At 33.3% G+C, this 25,479-nt stretch overlaps 1 protein-coding gene across 1 annotated transcript in view; it reads left to right on the forward strand.

The window, feature by feature from the left end:
• LOC142324716 (RNA/RNP complex-1-interacting phosphatase homolog) overlaps positions 1 to 25,479 on the forward strand; it is a 255,341-nt gene that overhangs the window by 25,581 nt on the left and 204,281 nt on the right. Inside the window, exon 2 of the mRNA XM_075365633.1 lies at positions 13,635 to 13,710. Coding sequence (XP_075221748.1) covers positions 13,635 to 13,710 — 76 coding nt within the window. The remainder of the gene's footprint in view (positions 1 to 13,634; positions 13,711 to 25,479) is intronic.

Genomic DNA, 25,479 nt, shown 5'->3' on the forward strand with positions numbered 1-25,479 from the left:
GAGTGGATTTATACCGAGATCGCCTCTTTTATATCTTTCCTGTAGTTTCGTTCCGGGTCCGCAATATTGGTAACCGGGTATGTGAGCCTCGAAAGGAAGAAGATCTACAGTCCAATTGAGAACTGTTCCTACGACGTTACGTGCAACACCGAACGTTTTACCCGGAAGACTTACGATCGAACTTATCAATCCGTTTCCTGTTTTACAACTAACGTTACTCTTGTTCGTGCTCTTCATTTTATCCCGACTAAAGGTCTTCAGTTGACGCATCTGTATTTATATCAGATTCTTTTTCAGTTTGAGTCATCGCATTTTCTGAACCTCGCTTTTCAATCGAGAAATACTTTCCTCTAATCGCTGACGAACAACAGGATCATTCGTATTTTTACTTCTTAAAGGATTTTCCATTTCTTTTCCTATCATATTTTCGACTTTAGTGATAACCTCATTGAATTTCTGTTGAATGAGGAACCGTACGTATCTCATGGTCACCAAATCGTTTTCATCATCTGGATGAGCGGCGTTTTTGGCGCGAGCTCCTTTGAAATCTACCACTTTAAAATGTGTTTGTTCTTCGCACGCTAAAAAATCATGATCCGCAGCATACTGCTCGATTAAATATAAGCAATCGTCCATGTTAACAGCATCATCATAATATTCCGCTGATGCTAGATTGCAAATTTTTTTTTATATCACCCTCATCAGTGATCCCAAACGGGATTCTGGAACCCAATTCCTTCTGTCCTAACCTGTTGACCGGCATGATCTCGAATGAATCGCTTACAGTACGCCTTCTCCTTTTATTAATCCTCGTTCTTTTAATTCCTCGACTATCGATACAATTTCATTATCGTGTGCAGTATTACCTGCCTTTTTTGATGCAATCAACAGTTTTAACCTATCGCAGATTTCGTTAGGATCATCAAAATAAACATAATCGACTTTATGGTTTTCGGTCAGAGTCATTGCAGACGGTACTAAACCTTCGCCTCGTTTTTTTGAGGTGAACGGTGGAAAATGATTGCTTATTATTTCCACATACTTAAATCCTGAATTAGTCTTTACCCGTTCCAGAGCTGAATTATTTCTTCTGTGCGCATTTGTTGCAATTAAAATTTTCTTATATTCTTCCAAATCTTCTTCCGTGAATAACTTCGGTTTTTTCCAGAAAAGTAATTCGAACAAACCTCGGTACTTCACTTCTCTTATTAGGATGTTACTTTCCTTGTCGAAATCGATTAACGCATCACCAATCTTCAGTTCGTTTCCTTCAAAATGAACACCGTAAACGTTATCCATGTTGTTTTCCACATCTCTGATGGCGTCGAGCATAAATTCCTGCGCCAGCCCTTCTCGCATGTTTGTATTGAGAGACATGCTCATTTGCATTTTCCCTTCGGGCGTATTCAACATTTGTTCTATGCTGGGTTGAGATTCGTAAGTCTTTTCGTGTTCGATCCTAGGTGGCTGTTCGGTTTCTGCAGCTTTTTCAGCTCGGTGGCGAGTCGAATAAGAAAGAAACCTTTTAGCCTTTTGTCGACGTCTCACACCAGCCATTTCATCATCTACCGGATCGGACGGTTGGGCCAGCTGAAAAGGAAACGGACTAGACGTGTCCATCTTCCGGTGTAACTTTGCGGTCGACCGCTTTATTTCACGTTCCGGTTCGTCGTTTGCTAAAGAACGTTTATTATGTCTCATCCTATCCTCTTCAGTTAGTTGATCGAATATAGAATTCATATCGAACCTCTTTTCAAATTCTTGATAATCCCGCTCCTCTTTTTCACGCAATTCTTCAGCTGTGATCTTCGGTAATGGACTTTCTTTCGATTTCATTTTTTTTCACCCGTTTTCCCCTTTCTCTTCGGAACTGAACTGTTCGGCTATCTTAATCAAAGGTTCACTAAGCGGTTTAAAATCTTGCGGTTTAAAGTCTTAAATCGGAATCGAATCTTCCTCTTACCAATTCGCCATGTTTTCTTTTAATACTCCTGCGGATCTCTGCGATCTCCGCGGTGATACGCTCCCGATCCTCTATAGTAGACATTTACGTTTAATCTGACCACATGCACTCACAACTTTTTTTTAAATATGTTGAAGCATTTTAGGCTGATTCATAAGCTCGCATGCGAGCCTGCAGGCTTTTTAGGCTTTTTCATTCTCTTTCGCGCTTTTTTATGTTTTTTTCAGGCTTTCCGAAAGCTCGCATGCTAGCCTGCAGGCTTTTTCAGGCTCTTTTCAGGCTCTCGTTTGCGCTTTTTTATGTTTTTTTCAGGCTTTCCGAAAGCTCGCATGCTAGCTTGCAGGCTTTTTAGGCTTTTTCAGGCTCTTTTCAGGCTCTCTTTCGCGCTTTTTTATTTTTGTCAAAAATCATCATGTCAAAATTAACTCTGCACCGTCCTTTATGGAAATCTCTCTCCTTATCGATTACTAAAAATCAATTTTTTATCCGGTTCCAAGCCTCGTTACATATTTCTTTAAATTTTTCAAATGACATATCTGGTGTAACATGATCGTGATATATATGTCTCAGATTTCTTTCAGCCTGTCGAAAGACAATGAGAAAATTCGCATTGTCTCGGACCAGTTGTTTAGGAATTTTACTATACGTTTGACTCATATAAAACACGTCAATGTTATTGTGCCGACCCATAGTAAAATATTTTGTTGTTATTTTTGTTATATTCTGTTTTTCGCATATTACATCATCGAATATCATTATGGAATTCGGCTCCGTTTCTTCCGGTGCCACAATAACATCGTTATCGCTAAAAGGATAGTAACCTATCCCTTCAACATCAGTCAGCAAACTTTTTAAAAATAAATATTTAGGCTGGTACAATGATTTAGAAAAAACATATATGTTACTGAACCTCAACCCGCTAGGGTCAAATAAAAGATTGAAAACTGCATTCGTCTTACCAGAGTTTGAAGGACCTACAACCAAACATCTGATGTCTGGAAGAAGAGGACTATGTCTTTTTTTAGAATTTATATCGGATACCTCACCTATTAAACGGTCAAAATTAATTACAGTCAGCTTCCGATCTTCTTCTTCGGCGTCCATCTCTGCTACTGAACAAATTACATAAACCTAATTTATTTTATTAATTCCTTCTTATCTATCCACGAGTCGTCTTTCTTATCAAATCCCAACCAGCGGACTAATATTTTATCACCGCGTTTTTTTAATACTTTTTCAACCAAATAAACATCACTATACTTGGTTTTACTAAGTTCTTCTGTATAAAAACTTCCTTTTAACACTTCCCCTTTCCCATCTTTAAGAACGTACGTAATAGGTTGTGTTTGTTTTACCTTGAAAATTGTAAAAACTTCATTAGTCCAATTCGGAAGATATCCTTTTGTAAATATCTTTTTATACTTACTTATCCTAACCTGATCACCAACATTAAATTTATTCGTGGTCGTATGTTGATGACGTTGTTTTGCAGCCTTTGATATATTTAACAATACTTCGCGTTCGTTTTTATAAGAAACATCTTTAGGTTTAAAACCGGTAGTTCTGTGCACCCTATTGTTATATTTTTCAATTATTTCATCTAATATACTTACCCATCGGTAATTACCTTGTTCGGTAAATTTACGCCACATATTTGTCTTGAGAGTTCTATTGAACCGCTCCACTATTGATGCTTTTTTATCGGAATAAGTCGAATAATGATTTATATTAAATTTTAGTAATAACGATCTCAATTTCGAATTAAACCATTCTTTTCCATCATCGGTTTGAAAATGTTTCATTTTATGTTTATGAAATATGGGCTTAAGAACCATTACAACTTCATCCGCGTTTTTGCTCTTCAATGGAAAAGCAAAAGCAAATTTTGAAAAACAATTTATAATTGTAAGGATATATTTATATCCTCTATTAAACCTCGAGTATTGTATCATCTCTACTAAGTCTACCTGGTACAAGTCATCTAACCCTTTCAATTCGACCGATCTTGTCGAATAGTTTCTACGAGCTTATGAAGCTCTTGCTATCCCTTGTTTAACACTCATCATTTTATTATAAACTGAATTTTAATTGAATATTTTTATCTTATATCTTAAAGGTAGAAAATAAGGATAGAATAATAAAATCCTTTTCAATTTATAAATTTATTTATTCATTGTTTTTGTTTGAAATATTATTTTACAAATAATAAACCACGTGACTGTCACGTGATTATCACGTGATCCAAAAAATTAAAAAAAAAATATGACGTCAAAAAACAGACTAGAACAGAATTATTTTTCATTTAAAATAACTAGTACTAAAAATATTTTAAAATAACTAATATTTAAAATAAACTCACCGTTCAAATAAAATAATTTATTTAAAATACATAGACTAGAACAGAATTATTTTTCATTTAAAATAACTAGTACTAAAAATATTTTAAAATAACTAATATTTAAAGTAAACTCTCCGTTCAAATATAATATTTTCTCCAGTATAGAACAAGTTATTGTAATATGTAATATATTACTGTTTATTATATTTCAATTTGAATTAACAATTTTATTTAATCTGCAAAAAAAACAATTACATTACTATTTATTTTAAACTGGAATGTAAAATAACAGTTTATTTAAAATACATAGACTGGAACAGAATTATTTTTCATTTAAATATTGACTGAAAAAATAATCTAACATACAAAAATATTTAAAGTACTGGAAGCTTATTATTTTAATTTTATAATTTAATATTTAAAGTGCTGAAAGCTTATTTTTTAATAATTTTATAATTAAATATTTAATTAATTTAAAATAAGTTTTACTTACCTCTTTAAATGAAGATAGATGATGATAAAAATATAATAGCGAATAACGACACACAGTCACAATATAGAAAAACTTAGTATGAATCCGTTTAAATTTTGGCGGTATTTATATGCAACACGTGACTATCACGCGGTGATCACTTGATCAAAAAAAAATATCACGTGACTATCACGCGGTGATCACGTGATCGAAAAAAAGACGTCATCGATGACGTCAGCGACCTTTGACCTGATGACGTCAGCGACCTTTGACCTGATGACGTCAGTGACCTTTGACCTTGTCCCAGAACCGGCATTTTAACTCTACTAACAGCGGATGCGATTCAAGCTATGCGTATACCGGTTTAAAAGTTTAGAGACGCTGCTAGGAATTTGCATATGATATTCATAGACCTTGAGAAAGCTTTCGATCGAGTGCCGCGAGATTTGATACGGACAGCATTGAGAAGTCACGGTGTTCCAGAACGATATGTTGAAATCATTGTTTCACACGATGCGACCGCAAGGGTGAGATGCATGGCAGGAACATCAACGGCTTTTTACGTGAACATGAGGGTACACCAAGGCAGCGTGCTGAGCCCACTGCTCTTTAACATTGTTATTAATTATCTGACAACGCACATCGCGGATGAATTGCTGCTGAGCGTACTTTTTGCTGACGATGTGGGTCTCGCGAGTGAAAGTGTTGCGGCGCTACAAGACGTTTTCAATCGCTGGAAATGTGCACTTGAAAGTCACGCTCTGAAGATCAGCGATTCCAAAACGGAATATATGTTCTTGCCATTCAGCGACGCACAAGCACTATCGCTTGACATTATGATCGACGGGCGAGTTATGCCGAAGTGTACAAGTTTTAAGTATCTTGGATCTATATTGAATCAAAGAGGCGGCTGTGAGCAAGATGTGAATCATCGAATCACCGTGGCACGGTTGAAGTGGCAGCAGATTTCGGCTGTTCTTTGCGACAAGCGTATGCCTCCAAAACTTAAGGGCCGAATGTATACTACAGCGGTTATACCCGCACTTACATATGGAGCAAAGTGTTGGACACGATACGAGCAGTTTGATCGAGATCTCACGACCGCAGAGATGAAAATGTGTCGAATGTCTCTTGGTGCGACTAAGTTGGACCGCATCAGAAGCGAACGAATACGAGGCTCCCTTCAAATAAAAGAGTCAGTGGCGGAGAAAATCTCTGGAGAGCGAAACGATTCTCAGCACCCTTCAAGTGTTACAAAAAAGATGATGGCTCTTGATATCCCGCCAGTCAAGAAACGAGGAAGATCGAAGAACGGTCTTCGATGGAAGATCTTCGTTGGAAGATCGACGATTGAAACATGGCTTGACCCGGCAAGAGAAGGACGATAGAATGAACTCCAGAATGACACTCCGTTCAACGAGACCAAATTGAATTGAAATTTTACTGTTTTACTGCTTACCCTGGAGACTTTTGTCTCACAACAGGAATTATATATGTAATATTAGTCATTATGTATATTAATAAAGCAAGGAAGAAGAAGATCGAGGAAGTTAATTTTTCGATCCCTTTGTAACGTTTTTCCGATTATATTTTAAGTGCGAAAAATTTTAAATAAATAATTTCGTCGTTACCTAAACAATTTTAATAACTTTTTTGTCGTTATTGCCGATAAGATTATTGTAGCTAATGATGTATTGCCTGACATTTTAACGAAAAATCAAGAAAATATTTGGAAAAGTTGTATTTATTATTAAGTAAAAAACAAAATAATTATTCGGCATTTCAGGGAGCTAATATTCCTATAGCTACCCCTTTTTTTGTTTTTAGCGGTTTTATCTTTGCTTTTCTGTTCTTCCGTACAGGCGAAATCTGTTTTTTTATATATTTAAATAAAAAATTTCAAAAACTTACCACAAAAAAGTAACATTTTTCCAGTTCTTTCAATGTCGAAGTTAAGATGTTCGGCGCAAAATTAATGATCTTTAAAATTTTGGGCGTTTGTTTTTGTAATTTGGCGACTTCTGCCGGAAATTAGAATTTAATGGATTGAAGAATTATTTTTTATTTTAATCGGGTTGTATTTTTGTTTTAAAACAGATCGTTGTGTATTTTTCAGGTTTTTTCTCTTTCGTATCTAATCTAAAATATAAACTTTACAAGGAGCGTTTGTCTTTTTATTTAGTTTTCGTAAGATAGGAATTTTTTTAGAAATACAGGATGTCCGCTATGTGAATTGGCCAGCTAGGAATATTATTTTTTAATTTTTACAAATTCGTATTACATTTAACCATAATATCTGTGTAAGTCTGGCAGTGTACGGTCGATAAATAATTTTTTGTTTCATTATTGTCATTGTAATTAGAATTGCAATTAGAAATAATTTTAGAAATTTTGTTAAAAAACCAAAGATTCGATTGAAAAGTAGATCCGAAATTTGATAGCATTTTTTATTTTCTATCTTTGTTTAATATGTCCGTATTTCGTTTTCTGGCCCGCACGATGAAATAGGACCAGTTTGAATTTTTTTTTGTCTTCAGTCATTTGACTGGTTTGATGCAGCTCTCCAAGATTCCTTTTCTAGTGCTAGTGATTCATCTCAGTATACCCTATACATCCTACATCCCTAACAATTTGTTTTACATATTCCAAACGTGGCCTGCCTACACAATTTTTCCCTTCTACCTGTCCTTCCAATATTAAAGCGAATATTCCAGGATGCCTTAGTATGCCTTAGGATGCCTTAGTAAGTCTGTCTCTTCTTTTAACTATATTTTTCCAAGTGCTTCTTTCTTCATCTACTTACCGCAATACCTCTTCATTTGTCACTTTATCCACCCGTCTGATTTTTAACATTCTCCTATAGCACCGCATTTCAAAAGCTTCTAATCTTTTCTTCTCGGGTACTCCGATCGTCCAAGTTTCACTTCCATATAAAACTACGCTCCAAACATAAACTTTCAAAAATCTTTTCCTGACGTTTAAATTAATTTTTGATGTAAACAAATTATATTTCTGATTGAAGGCTCGTTTCGCCTGTGCTATTCGGCATTTTATGTCGCTCCTGCTTCGTCCATCTTTAGTAATTTTACTTCCCAAATAACTAAAATCTTCTACCTCCGTAATCTTTTCTCTTCCTACTTTCACATTCAGTGGTCAATCTTCGTTATTTCTACTATATTTCATTACTTTCGTTTTGTTCTTGTTTATTTTCACGCGGTATTTCTTGCGTAGGACTTCTCATCCGTGCCGTTCATTGTTTCTTCTAAATCCTTTTTTCTCTTACCTGGAATTACTATATCATCGGCAAATCGTAGCATCTTTATCTTTTCACCTTGTACTGTTACTCCGGATCTAAATAGTTCTTTAACATCATTAATTGCTAGTTCTATGTAAAGGTTAAAAAGTAACGGGGATAGGGAACATCCTTGTCGGACTCCCTTTCTTATTACGGCTTCTTTCTTATGTTCTTCAATTGTTACTGTTGCCGTTTGGTTCCTGTACATGTTAGCAATCGTTCTTCTATCTGTGTATTTGAACCTTAATTTTTAAAAAATTCTGAACATTTTATTCCAGTCTACGTTATCGACTGCCTTTTCTAGGTCTGTAAATGCCGTTTGATTTTCTTTAATCTTCCTTCTAATATTAATCTGAGGCCTAAAATTGCTTCCCTTGTCCCTATAGTTTTCCTGAAACCAAATCGGTCTTCTTCTAAGACTTCTTCCACTCTCCTCTCAATTCTTCTGTACAAAATTCTATCTAAGATTTTTGATGCGTGCCTAGTTAAGCTAATTGGTCTGTATTCTTCACGTTTATGTGCTCCTGCTGTCTTTGGTATCATGACTATAACACTTTTTGAAGTCTGACGAAACTTCTCCTTTTTCATAAATATTACACACCAGTTTGTATAATCTATCAGTCGCTTCCACTACTTTATTTATCTTATTTTGTTACGGTGTGAAATCTAGGAAAACCTGGAAGTCAACGATTTAAACCGGTGGAAAGTCTGGAATACACAATACTTTAGGTTAAATTTTATTAACATTGCACCGTTGGTATTTTATATATAAAATATAAATAATGAAGGTTCAGCTTACCAACAATATATAATGTTAAAACTTACACAATCGCTTTCGGATCTTCATCCATCCTCAGGGATGTCCATATGATTAAATAGAAAAATATTTTTTTGCAACGTTTTGATAAAATGAATAAAATAAAATGACCAAAACTTTATATTCATAACAATTGATCGCCGTGCATTAAAAGTATAGTAGTTTTAATACTAACAGTCGTAAGTAAAAGTATAAACGTGTTTGTCTGTAAAGAACAAATAAGATTCTTTTGCGGACAAGACGTGTTTATACTTTTACTTATGACTATTAGTACTAAAATTACTATACTTTTAATACGTGACGATCGATTGTTATGAATATAGAATTTTGGTTTTTTTATTTTATGTTAAATATTTGTTGTAAAAAAATATTTTTATATTTTTAATCAATCATACGGATGTCCCTGAGCGTGAATGAAGATTTAAAAACGCTCGGATAACTTTTAACACTTTATATTGTCGGTAAGCTAAACCTTCATTATTTATATTTTATACGCAGTATTACCCTTAAATTGCATCATTTCTTAAAATCCTTAAGAATAATGAACAATAGAAATGCTGAGAAGTACATCTAGCCGCTTTAGTTATGCAGTTCGATATATCGTGTGAACGAAGTTGTCGGGCCGATAAATTTTTATATTAATAACTTTTTCTCGATTATTGAAATTATACGTGAGCGTTGGAAAATAATTAAACGTATTTCTTTATCTTCGTTACTTTCGAACACATTTTTGCCGTAAACCTAGTTCATAGTCGTGTATCCTGCAATACCGGTTGCGTTTTACGATTAGATATAATGTCATAATCATCTTATGTCATAATTTTTAAAAAGTTGTGTAGTCTACCCCCGTGGCGGAGCGATGGACTCTCCGTCTTTCATTTCGGAGGCTCCAGGTCGGACTTTCGTCAGTTGTGTTTTTCACTCGCAAAAACATTTATCTGTCGCTATGTGTAATTGTACTCGAAATTAGATTTATGCATCTGTAGCAACCTTAAATGAATAAATAAAATTATTTGCATTCGCGTATTGTTTCGGCCGAGCCCGCATCTCATTTTTATGAGATTTAATTCACGTCGGCAACTTTGAAGTCACCGGTTCCAGCTTCCTTCGGGTTCTCATTTACCGTATATTTTTGATAATTCGACTTTTGTTCTCGTGTGAGGTGTAAGACTGTTCTTTTAAAAAGATTATATCCGAATCGGATGTTGTGTGTCGAAAGATGTTCCTTAAATCGTGTTTTTTTACCCGATGTTGCTATCAGATGTCATCGTCTTAACACTGAATTGTAAAATTCACCGTTCATGAATTTTTGGTTTAATTAAATTGTTACCTAGGAATCTGATTCTTGATGGATTGAAAAAAGGTTCGTCGGCCTATTCTCATACCTCGTCGACTTTTTTGATCACGAAGTAAAGACGGTTTTTCATTTTTCATTATTTTAAAAATTACATCTGGAATTGTTTGTGTTTCTTTTCGCCGCTTTCTTCTCTTGTTTTGCAAATTTTTCCAAAATAAAAATGCTTATTATTTACTGCCTTCATTCTTTGTGCATTACTATAATTTTAACCGTTTTTATACAAATTAAAAATTATTAAGCGGTTTTTCTTCGTTTGGTTTTATCATTATTATCGTTTTTTATTTTGGAGAGAAACTTAAAATAAAGTATGTTAAACTACAAAAATCCAATTTTTTGGTGTTTCTGCCTTTTTCTTGGAAATCTTTATATAGAACAAAAATGATCAGGAATGAAATTTTTAAGTATTTTTCTCTCTTGATTTACAAAATTTTTAAAGGTGTACAACGTGACAACAGGAAGGCAAAAGAAAAGGGCAGAGCCGTCGGGAACTCCCTTACGATAGAAAAATAAGTAGCTCACCCTTTTACTAAACATTGTAAAACATGTTCGTCCGAATATTACTTTATAGTATGTAGTATCCTCTAATCTAAAGTGTTGTATACGACTGTGACTGAAAGATTATACAAAAACAGGTACAACACGTAAATAAAAGTGAATTTTATTTTAATACTCGCCTCTATCTCTGGAAGAAGAGTAGGAGGGTTAATATTGTTAAGGCTGTTCTTTATTTTGTAACAAAATACGTAGAATGAAAAGGGTTTCTGGAAATACGGTACGTTCCAGTTTTTATTTTATTCATTTCAAGTGAACTTCCTTTACGCTTTTCATTTACCTTTCAGTACTCTGTTGATTTCAAACTTGTAAACGAGTCGCATTCCTTCCTTTTTTAAAAAAAAATCGTTCGATTAAAAGTAACTTTTTCAAACAAAAAAAAAGTATTTCATTATCGTTTTCGAAAATTAAAAGTTGTGTCGGAAGCTAAAATTATCGGTAACCGAGCAGCCGGTAAAAACTATGACGTCGATTAGTCGTGTATTCGAGATCGATGAAAGAAAAAAGATTTATTGCTTTGCACTTCAAAAAGACGATCGTTTCGCGGACTGAAATTCGAATAATTCTCCGAATTAGAGCGAGAACTATCTTCGTTTACAAAAGAAAAAAGGGAAAGGTTTATCAGTTTCTGTAAAGATGTGCATTATAGAGTCAAAACAAATGGCTTTTGCATGCAATATTTAAAATTTTGCAGCAGGTAGAGGTCGGTTTCAAAAATAAATGCGTAGCTCTAGTTTGACTTTAAGAAGACGGACCGCTTGTTTCTAAAAGATTTCCAGATGCGTACGAAGAAAAACTTATAGAATTTAATCGATATGTTATCGGCTTGCGCAAAAAAATTCAATTTCAAACTATCACAAATAAGTAAGGCTGATCAAACCGCCTGCATTTTTTGAAACGCCACGAAATTCAACTATACGTTTGACGGGTGAAAGAAGTGTTATTATTCGAGTCGGAGGTTGTGAAGTCAAAGGTGTACAGTTATGCTCGTAGTTTTAGCATTCTGAACAAAACGTTCGGATTTTGCTATTTTGAATCGAAAAACTTTGCCCGACATATCTCTCAAATAATCTCTCAAAGGGGATAATTATTCGATGTAATGAAAACGGACGCGTGGATACTCATTTAATGGATGAACTGTTGAAATCTGTGCGGTTTCGTAGACCCAAAAGCTTGCGAAAATCTACCCTCGTCCTTCATAGCTTTCGGGGATATTAAACTGAAAATGTGAAAAATTCATTATGTAAAATAATTTTGAATTATTCCAAGAGGATTAACTTTTCTCATTCAGCCTTTATATATTGATAAGCCGGTAAAGACAGCTTGAAAGAATTTTATTCTGCTTGGATGGCAAACGATGATGGTACACTCATCGGACGGATTGATAGACAATACTCTCTCTCTCTTTTCCTTGGTCTGTGAATGGATATTGACTGCAAGGGAAAATATATCTTCAGAGCTGGCGATTAAAAAGCTTTAAAAAGCGTTCAATTTCCAACAAATAATATGGATGGGACGTAAGATGATATCCTCTGGGAAAACGAAGTGGATGAAGTAAATAAATAAATTTGTAAAATCCTAGTGTTTATGCTTTACTAACACAAAATCTTGGATTTATCGAAGTATCTAAGTGTCAGTATTTAGTTTATTCTTTCTCATTAATTATGAATGTAATAAATGCTTTTTCTGTACTACTTCGACGACGACAATGATCTTAGGTTGGTTTTCGATATATATTTACTGTTCATAGAACTAATAATAATAATAATAATTATTATTATTATTATCATCATCATCGCTTTTTTTGATGGCCATATTGTCACTATTGCGGGTATTAATATTCAAGCTCGATGATTAATAAGCATTCTAAGTGAATGTTTTGAGAATTGTGTATCGTAGTAGAGATTGCTATAAAAATCCGTTTAAAAAACAACTTTTGAAAAATTATAACATTTATTATTCTTGTCCTTAAATGTTTCTTTTTATATAGTACTACATAAAATACTCTTTTTTAACTTCCTTGTACAAAGTAAAGGAAGTACTGTGATCGCGAAAAATTTCGATTTTCAGATTTCAACGAAAATATTCATTTTGACCATCCCTGAATCCATTTTGACTAGTTTCCGCGTGACGCCTGTAAGTACATATCTCGCGTAACTCAAAAACGATTAGCCGTAGGATGTTGACATTTTGAATTTAGGACGTTGTAACATCTTGTTGTGCACCTCCCCTTTTGATTGCAATCGACTGAACCAAAAGTGTCCAAAAAAGCTCAAAATCCAAAAAAATCTGGATTTTGAACTTTTTCTTAACTGCAGTAACATGCCTTCATCGAGAGCTTTTCAACGATATATCATAAGCGGTACTTATTTTCATCGGTTCCTGAGTTATAGCCAAATTAAATTTTAATTAATGAAATATTTGGATCTTACAAGGGGACGGCACAACGGATCGAATCAGACTTCATCTCCTTTTTTTTTTAATTTAAATATATTTATTTATTAACAATTATTAACCTCTGGTTGTAAAAAAAATTAAGATAAATAATTTAATAATAAAAATAAAAAAATATGAAAAAATATCAGAAGTTATTAATGAAATAGAATTTTATGTACTTTTCATTTAAAAAAAAAAGTGTATATGTAATTTAATAGGCGTGCAAGGAAGTCATGTTGTGTCCGCATCAGAATTTTTGTTTATAATCGAATATGTCTAATATATTTATCGTTAATACAAAATGTTATTCATAGGATATGTAATTTATTATTATAGTATTTTTTTATTATATTGTTTAACGGAAGTATGACAAGTTATACAATATTTGATTTTTTTACTTTCAGATGGTTGCCATACAAACCGATCGGAGCTCGTATCAAAGGTACTCCGTTCATTGCTTTCAAAGTTCCTCTGAAAGAGGTAAGTTACGAGGGCTTATAATAATTTTGTCTTTAGTGAACGCAATTTTTTAAAACTTATTTTATTTACTCTGCTTATTTTTTTTAGCCTTTTGCTCGTCGATTTAGTTTTCAGTTTTTAAATTTTATATAATTAAGATGGCTATTTTATTGTATGTAGAATGTAAACGTTGTCACCGTATTTAGCTTGTCTATCCGCGTCTGCGGATCGGTTTTTAATGAATTTTTTTACGATACAATGTTTTTGTGTACCTGTCGAGGATGAGGTGGCGTTAAAATTCCATTTTTACCACTAGGGATCGATCTGTTGACGCTTTCTCCAAACGAGAAGGGTTTAATCTCTGCGTCATCCATAATACATTAGCGGTGTTTGTTTTTTACTTTTATTTTAATAAATTTAAAATCGTTATAGAAATATCGATTCATTTTTTTCTTTATTCGGTGTATTTTTTCTTTATATCCTGATAACTTTTAAATATTTTCGTAATAATTGTTTGCAGTCGTAAGGAATTATTTCACGCAACAATATGTTGTTAAAATTTATCAAAACCGTTTTAACAGTCTTTGAGAATTCAGATTGAAATTTTGCATTTTTACAAAATAATTATATTTATTTCAAATGAAAAATAAAAGTTTATTTTTCTGCGACTGTTAAAGTTGCTGGCAGATATTGAAAATTCGTGGATGAATTTAATGTAGTAATAAAAATATTTTAATTTCCTCAAAAATGTTTACCGTTTTTGAGTAATACTTATTTGAAATTTTGTATAATTATCGGTCCGTTATTTGTAATAGTACAGTAGAAGTGAAAGTTTAAAGTAATGTATAACTTCAAACCGGGCGTTTTTTAGAGTACGATCACCGTAAATCAAATTCTCTACGTAACAAAATAAACAGAATGCGTGGTTTTATCAATATTCCTGCCGTCACTGGAAATTCAAAATTTCATTGTCTGATTATTTTTCTCCATAAAACAATGAAACAACGTTTTAAGGGTTTTTTAAAATTGAATTTCATTTTTTAACGCGTAATTTAATAACATTGTTATATTCTGATTCTTTGGAACATAAAGGTTTGTTATTTTTTTTTACAATACGTAGGAAAATAGTTTTAAAGTATCTCTTTCCTAATAAGATTTCAAACCTCAAATCCCAAATAAGATAATGTCAATCTTATTTGGGATTCTTTACAAAGTTTAAAAAAAAAAATTATACGTAGCAGTTAGTCGAATAGATGTATCACTTTATACCATCGATTAATTACAACATATGTAACTTAATTTTTAAAACGTTTTGTCGCAAACAGCTAATAACTTAATAAAATATTTTTAAATTTCATTATAATTTGATTTCGGAAATTTAATTTAGTTTAGTAGCCTTATTTTTTGATTAAAATTAAAGGACTTATTATTGTTTTTTTTTTGAACGATTTGACTGTCGTAGACATAAAAAATAAAATAAATCCAATTGTAACGCGTAATTGAACGAGTCTGCAAATGAATTAATTGCACTTTCGGAAACAGTTTTTAGCTTTACTATTAATAATTGAATATGTTATAATTTTCGTTGTTTATTAACGATTTAAAATAAACCTTCAATTCGTACCGCCCAACGCAGTCACAGGAAAAGTATTTATCGTTATCCTTGAAAGTTGAAATTCAATTTATTTAATCATATCCAAACAAATTTATGGCAGTCTAGGGAAGTGGAGGTAGTGGAGAAAAACAGGAGTGAACTGAATGCGATCGGTTTTCATCGGAATAACGGTTAACTTTTTAAGATCGTTCTATTCAATATTTTAGATGTACGAATAAATTTTTTATTTATCCTGTACCTCATAGAAGTGAACACGTGCTTTGTTATGCCTTAATTTATACGGCTCTTTTATCAGACATTTTTTTCAAATTAATGTTATTAGGTGTACATTTTTTTTGTTGGAAAATGTGTAGGCAGCGTATGTAGTATCATGTTACATACATACATATATACATGTGTTTGTGTGTGTGCGCGCACACACACACATACAGACAGTAAAACTTTATAATACGCACGTGGACAAGTATATAGAAATGTAAAATATATACATATGTTAAAAAGTACAAAAAATAATAAATATTAATTAACGCGTGTCACAATAAAGTGTTTTAAAAGACATTTAAATCTTTCCATTATCCATTCTTCTTAATTTTTTTTATATATTGTTTCTCATTGTATGTTATTTATAGTTTGTGCCGAATATTTATTTATGTTGATGAGAGTTTTAGACAAGGTAAAACGAGGAGGTATAAAGAATGGAAGGCGAGGTAGAGCGTTCAGGAATCAAGGTAAAAGGGAAACATCGGTGGAAGGTTATTTTGAAAGCTCGCGCGTCGGACGGCTCGCCGGTAAGATGTTAACTCGGATAAGAGGCGAACGCAATAATTACCTGTTGGTCGTGGTGATTTATCGCTCGGTCGCTGTGCTATGCTGCGTTAAGAAGGTACCGTGTGTGCCGGTTTATTAACGTAATGAACCTGGTGGCTGAGGTGGCGCACATCTGATGTCTACATTCAACACCCGGACCTGTCTTTCTTTCTTTTCAGTTTTTATAGGCTATTAGCCTTCTGCGCTTAACTAAATTGATTTAACGAATTTTGGTCGACTAAAAAGAAAAACCGTTTAGCGTTTATTTGCTTAATTTACGGGTTAAATTTACGAAAGTCGTGGTCATATTCTTTCCGAGCGGTTTGTGCGTGTGTGAATTTCTATGCGCGCGCTTTTATTCGTCCAGAAATTATTTCTAAAACTAAATATTAAACAGTGTTTTATTTTTAAACTAAGTTTATTGTAACCGAATTCTTTCTTCATTAGCAGTTAAAACAAGAAATAATCAGTCGTTTAAAATCGCAGACCTTTAATTTTAAGAAAATATATATTTAAAAATAATATAATTTTTTTACATTTATTTAAAATTTACGTGATTTAATGTTAACAGATGCCTATTTCAAAGGAAAAATGTTGAAATTAGTTAGCTAAACACAAAATTGCCGTAATTTCAAGCGATTAATCGCCGAGTTGGATACTCTCCTAAATATACCAGGCGTAATTAATTATCTTTATGCAGCAGTAGTATTTCTATTAATCGATATAAAGATCGATTCGGTAATTTTTTCGTTTAAGAAGTTCTTTTAATTTTTTTTTTTTTATGGGCGAAAAACGCCTGGGCGTTATCATCGCTCGGAATTTTATTAATAAAAGAGTAAAGTAACTCCAAAATAATAAAAATTATAAGGTGTAAAAGTAATATTAATCACGTAATAAAAATTTATTAAAACAAAAGTCAAGAAAGTAAAATAAAACTCAAAACTAATATCGCAGACGAAGCCTTTAAAATATAAAAGTCAAAATAATAGAATGAAGAAACTATATAAAACTTACCTATTTCCGATGGGTTGTGCAAAAGACTCCCTTCCCGGATAATAAAATTAAAGACGTAGAACCAAAAAATCAAAATAGTAAGTAAAGGTTAAAAGTTATCAAAAACTCTTCTAACATTAAAATATATATGATAATATTAAATACTTGCATTATCCTGGTACTATGCAAAAACAGAAACATCCGGTCCAAAATTTCGTTATTATTGTACAAGATATCACGGATGTTTCTAGGTAGATTAAACTTACGACGCAATTAAGAAGTTCTACGAGGAATCTTTTTCGTTTAGAATAACTCGGATTTGAGAAAAAGGTTGCGCAAATCGTAGTGGCCGCTGATCCCTATGAATTATTAAATTAGCCTTTCTCCGAAAAATTTCTGAAGAAAATTACCATTAGCGGAATCAGATGTACGGCTGCAGTCCATCCCGAATTTTATTTATTACTAATCTTAAAACTGCCTGGTTTCCGGTTCGGTTTGCTCATAAACGAAATCTGAAAACTACGAAATTGAAAAAGAAAAATGTACAACAGCTTTTTGTCTTATTTCTCCTTAGTGAATTTCTGAATTAATTCAAGCTGTAGATACAAGAAGTTAGGGCGAATTACGTTTTCATAGAACTGCTCTATCGAGCGGTACCTTCTAACCGAACTGTAGATCACTTTATTTACGGCGATCGTATTCTAAAGATAGGCAACGTACTAGACAACTGTTTGAAGAAACATCATTTATCGCGGGTTAGTATCGAGGAACTGTACGTTATTTCAGTGCCAGTTTAATTGTTTTACGCTCTCATATACCGACGTTTACGCACGGAATTTCCCTTATTCCAGAAAATTGTGTAAAAACATTTACGAATAAAATAACAGCGCATTTCAAATCACTCTTCGGTTAAAACTACAGCAGAGAAGGTATTATTTATAGAGTTGAAGGCCATTTGCATTTTACTGCTGGATTCGCCTCTGTGTTATAGTCCTTACATTATCTGGGTGAAGAAAGCTGCAGAAAACCCTTTAATTTCTTCGCTTTTCCTCCTCCCACGCCTGACGTGAATCTTGTTATTCTTGAGCTCTTTGTGGAATTGAATTATTGTTATCTTATGACACGGGTAGTCTCTCTCCGTTTCGGTTGTGGGAATGTAGTATTTCGTATAAATTCTGTGAATCGTGTTGCGGTAACCGATACAATGCCGTTGTTTGTTAGTTATATATATTTAAAGATATCTCGGCCTTCGTTTGGAAGTTTACGAATATTTTGAAATTTTTTATTTATTTAACCGTGTCCAGTTAAATACTGTTTGAAAGACGTCAAGCAGTAGTACGTACCGTTTTAAATTACTCGTAAACGTTTCTTTTTTTTAATTCGAATTAACATTTTTTTTTAATCGATTATGACTTTAATTAAATAATAATTTATTAATAATATGTTAGAGTAATAATTAACAGTAAAATAAATTAGCAAAATTTCAGAATTCAACAATAGACTTTTGTATAGCCGCTTCACATAAACGTAGAAATACTGTCGAAATCCCGTGATTATCTATATGTGTTTTGCGTTTTGCACTCGGAAACGATCGCATTATTTTCTAAGAAATACCGAAATTCTTAGCAATTTTAATTAAAAGTTCTTCTTTACTTGACAATTTTTTCCCGTTCTGTTAATTGGAATTATGGGGCGAGGAAAGGTGCCCGTAATACGGGATAGCTGCAGTCTAGGTCTTACTTACCTAGCCTTATTGGCGGTAACGGTAGCCTTCCGTCAGTCTGGGAACATCTTTTCCTTTTTAGTTTTTAAGTCCCTCAGATCGTAACCGGTTGTACGTTTTAAATTCTTTGCTACAAATCGGAAATAACAGGAGCGGATCTGGTAACGGAGTTAAAGGGTTTTCCGATTGTCCTTTGCGACTAATGGAATTTCATATCTTTGGTTTGCTGTGAGATGCAAGCATAAAATATGAACGGCCATCGCATAAGGCCAGCGGTAGGTAAACCTGTTTTCTTGAATTTACTACTTTTTAAAATATATTTTCTTTATGTTATGAAATGTTGAAATTGATTTTTCTGGAAAACTGGATATATCTTATGTAGTTTTCAGTAATTCCTGTCGATTTCTTTCAAATAAATTGCAGCTTCCAACAATGTCGCACAAAGTATAAAAAGTCTTTTTCATACTGTATAAAACTGTAGTTTTCTCCACTATGTGGTATATAAACCGTCATTTTAAAACACAAGTGTTTTCTTTAATGTCATAGACTTCAGCTTTAATTTTATTCCCTTTTTAAGGATCATTGACATAATTTTTATTTACCGTATTTATTATTATTATTTTTTTTTTGTAATTAATCCTTTATCTAACTTTTTTAAATTTTTTTGTTGGTAGTCGCCGAATTATTCCATCGAATTTAGTGAATTGAATAAAAAACCGTTCTACAATATTGTTAAAACATTTAATCGTCCTCGGATTTTGTTTTTTCTTTTTTTTTTATGAAAAATAATTTATTAATTTTTTTTATTGAACGGAATATTTTGTATTTTTCGTAGATTATTATTGTTACTTATAATAAATGAATAATTTATTATTTTCAGTATTTGCGTAAACTTCTACACGCGTTATTATGCGTGCATCGGATGGAGAGTACACAAACACGCTTATACATAATAAAAACAAAATGCGGTCGGGCAGAGGTCGGTATCTGTCAGAAGGTAGCCGTATTCCTGTATATAAATAAAGAAGAAACAGTAACGGCAGACAAGTTTTATACATATATGTATTTTTTATGTATATACGTTTAAACGTCCGACTCTGTAGGGCAGGAAAATAATTCAAAATTAACTGTTTTTTCTCGACATAAGTAATAGACCACAATGAGACATTCCATTACATGAAGCTCGTACATTCCAGAATATATTATTAGTTATAGACAAATTAAAAGTTAATTCTGGTTCTTTTACTGTATTTTGATTCATAGTATACCGAGCTGTTTGATATACGATGCCGTTTTTTCCATCTCTATTTTGGTATTTTCTTTTTTTTTATATACTTTGTATCTTTCATCGTATTACTTTTTATTGTTTTCTGTTGTTATATTTTTACGATTATTGTTCTTTTTATAATTTATCTAAATTTACTATAATTATTAGTCGACTACGCTAAATGAGAATTGATTCAAATTAAAAATTAGTTTCAAATTTTTCAATCTGCTATTTTTTACGAGTGCTTCTATCGTTTTCAATTCGGTAAAATCCCTTGAAAGTATTAATATTTTTGTTTAATTACTTATTTGTATATCGTTATTAAAGTATCGGTTATTATTCTTTTTGTTAGCGGCTTTTCTGCTGAATCTACAGAGAACGTCTATTTTATTTGTTTCAAAAAATAAAAAAAGGGTAAAAGGCTTTTATCGATAACAGTGTATTGATAAGAAATAGGGTAGAGAGTGGCTAGCGCGTTCAGTTAATCGACATGTATGGAAGATAGAATTTTGGTTTTTTGATAACAGATTTCATTTTAAAATGCTTTGCTTGATTTTAATTAAGATGATAGTCCTTAATTTACGTAATTTTCCGTACGGAAATACTACGGTAATGACACCGCGCGCGCGCGCACACACACACACACACACACTTCATTGGATGTTCCAGTAAGTACGGATTGATTACTTTTAAGTGCACAAGACCGTATTGCAACCTATAGTATAACACTATTTGAGAACTGTTGTAAACATTTAGCAGAACATAATTCATTATTTTACAGGCTTTCTTATTTGTAGAGAGGAAAACATATTTTTTAGAAATATTTGCCTACCGCTACGTTTACCTCGCTCTGCCGTTTACTCTTTTTCACTTATTTCATGCGCATTCTAATATTATTTTATCAGCGCAAGAGAGTTCATGCGTGTGGGTTGTTAATTATCCGTACAGATTGTCGTAAAATTCGTTTTGCCAAGCGGTTGTTTTTTTGTGACGTTAGTCGGCCGAGGCTGCCGCTGTTATGCTCAGGTAGGCATTTCATTTCGCCTATACGGTGTGCAGTCTATTCGGGTTACTTTTATCTGTTTTTATCGTTTACTTTCCTTATTAGGAATCGTGTACGAAGTTCGGATTATAAATTTTAATAGTCTTACTTACAAAGTTGTTTTCGGCTACGTAAATGTTTACTTAGTATATTTTTTATGCTTATTCGTACTATGTATTTTGAAGTATTGCCGAAAAAATATCGCATCGTTAGATTTACCTTGAATTGTGATCCGTACCTTCGTTATTGTCTTTCATGCTAGTACTTTCTTCGTTATCGCATTTGAAAAAGTTTTCGTCGCGGTGCAATGTTGTTTATTTAAACGAATTATAATAATGTTAAGTTAATAAATGACAATCATTTCATGATATATACAACTTTTAATAAACGATTTTATTAAATAGTCGTAGAAAAATGAGATTCATTTTTCCTCAAACGAGACGGTCTGGAAGTAATTCGACTAAAATTTTCTTATAAAACGTATTGAATGTAATATTTCGAACCGGTTTACCTTTTTTGTTTTTGTGAAGAATTTATACGGGATCGATTTTATAGTTTTTATTCGTTAAGTTCTATTAATAATTTACATAATGTAAATAAATTGTTACTTCTTATCTTTTAATCGGTTTTAAATTGTTGAGTTATCAGTTTTTAATTTCTCAGTAAAGTTAAGTTTTGAAAGAAATTAAAATTAAAAGCCTGATTTTTCTTTTGGGCTTCCGAGTAGAGCTGTTATCAAAATTCATAACGTATGAGTTTTAGTATTTAAAGAAATATTTTATTTTGACGCCTCTGCAACAGGTTTTTTCGGTATCGGTTTTTTAATGTATATTTTGTACGGAACAATATTTATTAACTGGAAATCTTTGTCTTATGTTAAAATAACTTTATGGATAGAATGGAAGTAATTTTGGTTAACGTTATCCAACCGGTTTTAAAGTTTTATTTTGTGAAAAATAAATTTTGGTTGTATTTTATTTTGTTGAATGTATTATTTGGTTAAAAATAATGCGATGGAAATTAGTAACAGAACAGTTTTATTTAAAGCGCGTCTTTTTTTTATTTTAACGATAGTTTTTGTAAAAAATGTGAATGAATAAAATTATTTTTGGTTTATTTGAATTTTAAAATGGCAGACGGCCTGAATTTCCTTCTGTATTTTGTAATCTATTTTCGTCATTTACATTGACAGTAGTTTTTATCCGTTAAATAAGATCGACTGTTTTTTTTTTTTTAGATTAGTTCAGTTTTATAAAAATACAAATTATTTTTCGGTTTAAAGATTTGATCCTAAATTAAAAGACGAAATGATTGTTTTTAAAAACATAATTTGTTGTAAATTTATTTTAACTTGAAATGATAGTCCTAAGCCGTTAAAAGTAAAAGACAACCCTTTTCCCGTTTGAAAACTGATTTGTGTAATCTACGGAATATTACGTTGATACTATTCTAATTTTTTTATTATAATGGAATGATTTTTTTTCTTCGAGTGAAGGAAGTGGTTTATGTTTTCATCTACAGAAAGGAATTTTTTAACTTACGTGTTTCAGTCTTTTATGATGTAGTTCTGAATCATATTTACCATCTGAGGTACAAGTGACACTAATCACAGTTTATTTTCTAAAAGCAGCGATGTTAATTATATATCCATCCTAGATTTATAGACGAAAAAAGTACTGTTAATTTGCCAATATTTTACTTATTAAAGTATTCCTTTTTTACGTAATGCTTAGCACCTGTGTAAGCTGCTCCAAGGCATTTGTTTTAAAGCACGGTCTAATTTCTCATTTCGGGCAAACGGAAAAATACATTCGAACAACCACATTTCCATTCCCACAATCGTTCAGGGAAGAGCAAGGTACTCTGTTAGGAACCTTGTACGAGAGGTTTCTCCAAAGTAAAGACAGTTTCATTGTAAAAAAAATTATTCTGAAAAATATATATTTTTTATTTCTCTTAAACTACATACCTTGTACTACTTCTCTATATAATCGCCACATTAATTAAGATATTTATCGTAGCGATACATCAGCTTCAATATACCCTCGTCGTATTCTTCTGCCGCCGGTCCATTTAGCCACTGATTAACAGCATTTTTAAGTTAATCGTCACCCGCGAATTGTTTACCGCTCAAAAATTCTTTCAATTTCCCAAACAATTGGTAATCAGAAGGAGCTGAATCCAGGCTATATGGTGGGTAATGGTAATCACGTGTCGGACCCGCAACATGTGGACGTACATTATCGTGAAGCAGCAAGACGCCGTCCGTCAGCCGCCCACGTCGCCGATTTTAAATGGCGCGCTGTAACATAATTCGAGTTTCGCAGTAGGCTTCTGCATTTATAGTCGTTCCACGTGGCGTGAAATCGATCAGCAGTATGCCAAATCGAGCCCAAGAGACTTTGGCCATCAGTTTGCGTCCAAATGGCTGTGGCTTGACCTTTGTCGGTCTCGTTGGTGATTGAGGATGACGCCGTTCACTAGACTGCAGTTTTCTCTCTGGCGTGTAATACGAAATCCACGTTTCATTGCCGGTAACAATCGAATTAAGGAACTCATCACCTTTTTCTGTTGCCGCATCAAAAATTTCAAAGCAGATCCCGTTCGGATTTTTTTTGTGACGTTCCGTCAAGACGTGCGGCACCCAACGTGCACAAACCTTTATGAAGCCTAAACGATCATGATGCGAAAATGCGACCGATAACAGCTCTTAAAACATCAAGAAAAAGAAGTGCCAGGTCGGAAATCGTTGAGCGATTATTTTTTCTGATTTCATCATCGACGCGTTTCAAGTCCTTCGGTAGTAATCGAGGGCTTTCCCGATACATTAATTTTAAATTTTATTTCTAAATCTTTCACAACATTTTTGTACGTTTCTTTCATTCATTACATTATCACCGTACACAGCAAGCAACTGCCTAAAAATTTCAGCGTTTTGATGGTTTAAAAAACGTACGACTCCACGTATTTCACAGTCGGCGGCAACATCGATTTTCCTATTCATTTTATAACGTAATAACTCACACGTAATCAAAGATAATACAACGCGACAACTTACAGCCAACAATGCAGTGTGTACATTACTAGTGTGGCCATGGACGGAACAGGTTTGCCAACCTTAAGGAGAGACATTTCTCCTTAATCTCCTTAATCTTTACTTTAGAGATGTCACTCGTGCATGTTCTGGAGGGGCTGGTTAATTTCTGATGGCAAATCAATTATTTTGTAGCATATATTTAATTTAGTCGACTCAAAAAGGTTTGTCAGTATTCTGTTGATGCCATTTAGATAAAAATATAAGAGCGGAATGCCACAAAATACGGTAAAATACGATTCGGGGAGTAATTTTTTGCCGAGTTTTTGGATATAGATGTCACTGAAATAGCTGATGAGTTTCGTGCCCAAGATGTTGTAGAAGTAAAGCGTACAATGAAAAGGCAGAACGGAATGGTAGAACCAACGCCTTCTCATAGACTGACTTTCAGCTTTCCAAATAAAGTTTGGTTATCTTTGAGCTCGAGTACGATCTTTCATTCCCAACCCACGACGATGTTTTAAATGCCTAGGGTGCGGTCACACTACAACATCTTTATTGAAAACAGAGATATGTGCTAAGGAAGGCCACAATTATTGTAACTGCCAAGAAGATGAAGAACGAGCGAACTGCAGTGGTTCACGTACAGCTCGTTTCCGAGATTGTCCAACTTTTAAAAAAGAAAAGGCAATTCTCGGAATCTCTACCGAGCAGAAACTATCTTTTCCGGCTGCACGAAAAGAATACAAACAGACACTTAACTCACTGAACTTAGTTAAACCAGATATATGTTTTGTTACATATAAAGAAGTTTTGCTACATCAAAAGAAGCTCCAACAAATTCAGGCAATCGGCAGTGCGGATCCTGCAGCGAGATAAAAGAACTTGTTCAGATGTTGTCTGATCAAGTTGCTTCACTTACAGCCGCTATTTCAGAAGTGACAAATATGAAGAAAAAGTCGTTAGTCGCAGTTAGCGAATCCAATCGTGGGATTTATCTGAAAGTCCCTGTCCCTAAAGTTTTACCCGTGCGGCCGGGAATTATCACAGGAGGCGGTAAGCCAACTAAGCTCCCTGTTAAGGGAGCCCCCACAACCACCTCCTCTGGGATGTCATCTACGACTTCTCATTCTGCAAAATCTCCTCCATCACCTCTTATGCTGGAGGATATGGTTGAGGAACCACCTGATGCCAAGACGTCGGAGTTCCTTACCGTCAAAAATACGAAAAAACCGGATTACATACGACTAATTATATATTCTGAACTTCTTTATCTATAACTATCTTTACTTTTGAACATTATTCAGCG

Source organism: Lycorma delicatula, chromosome 5 (genome assembly GCF_047948215.1).
Source record: "Lycorma delicatula isolate Av1 chromosome 5, ASM4794821v1, whole genome shotgun sequence".
Classification (NCBI taxonomy): Eukaryota; Metazoa; Arthropoda; class Insecta; order Hemiptera; family Fulgoridae; genus Lycorma; species Lycorma delicatula.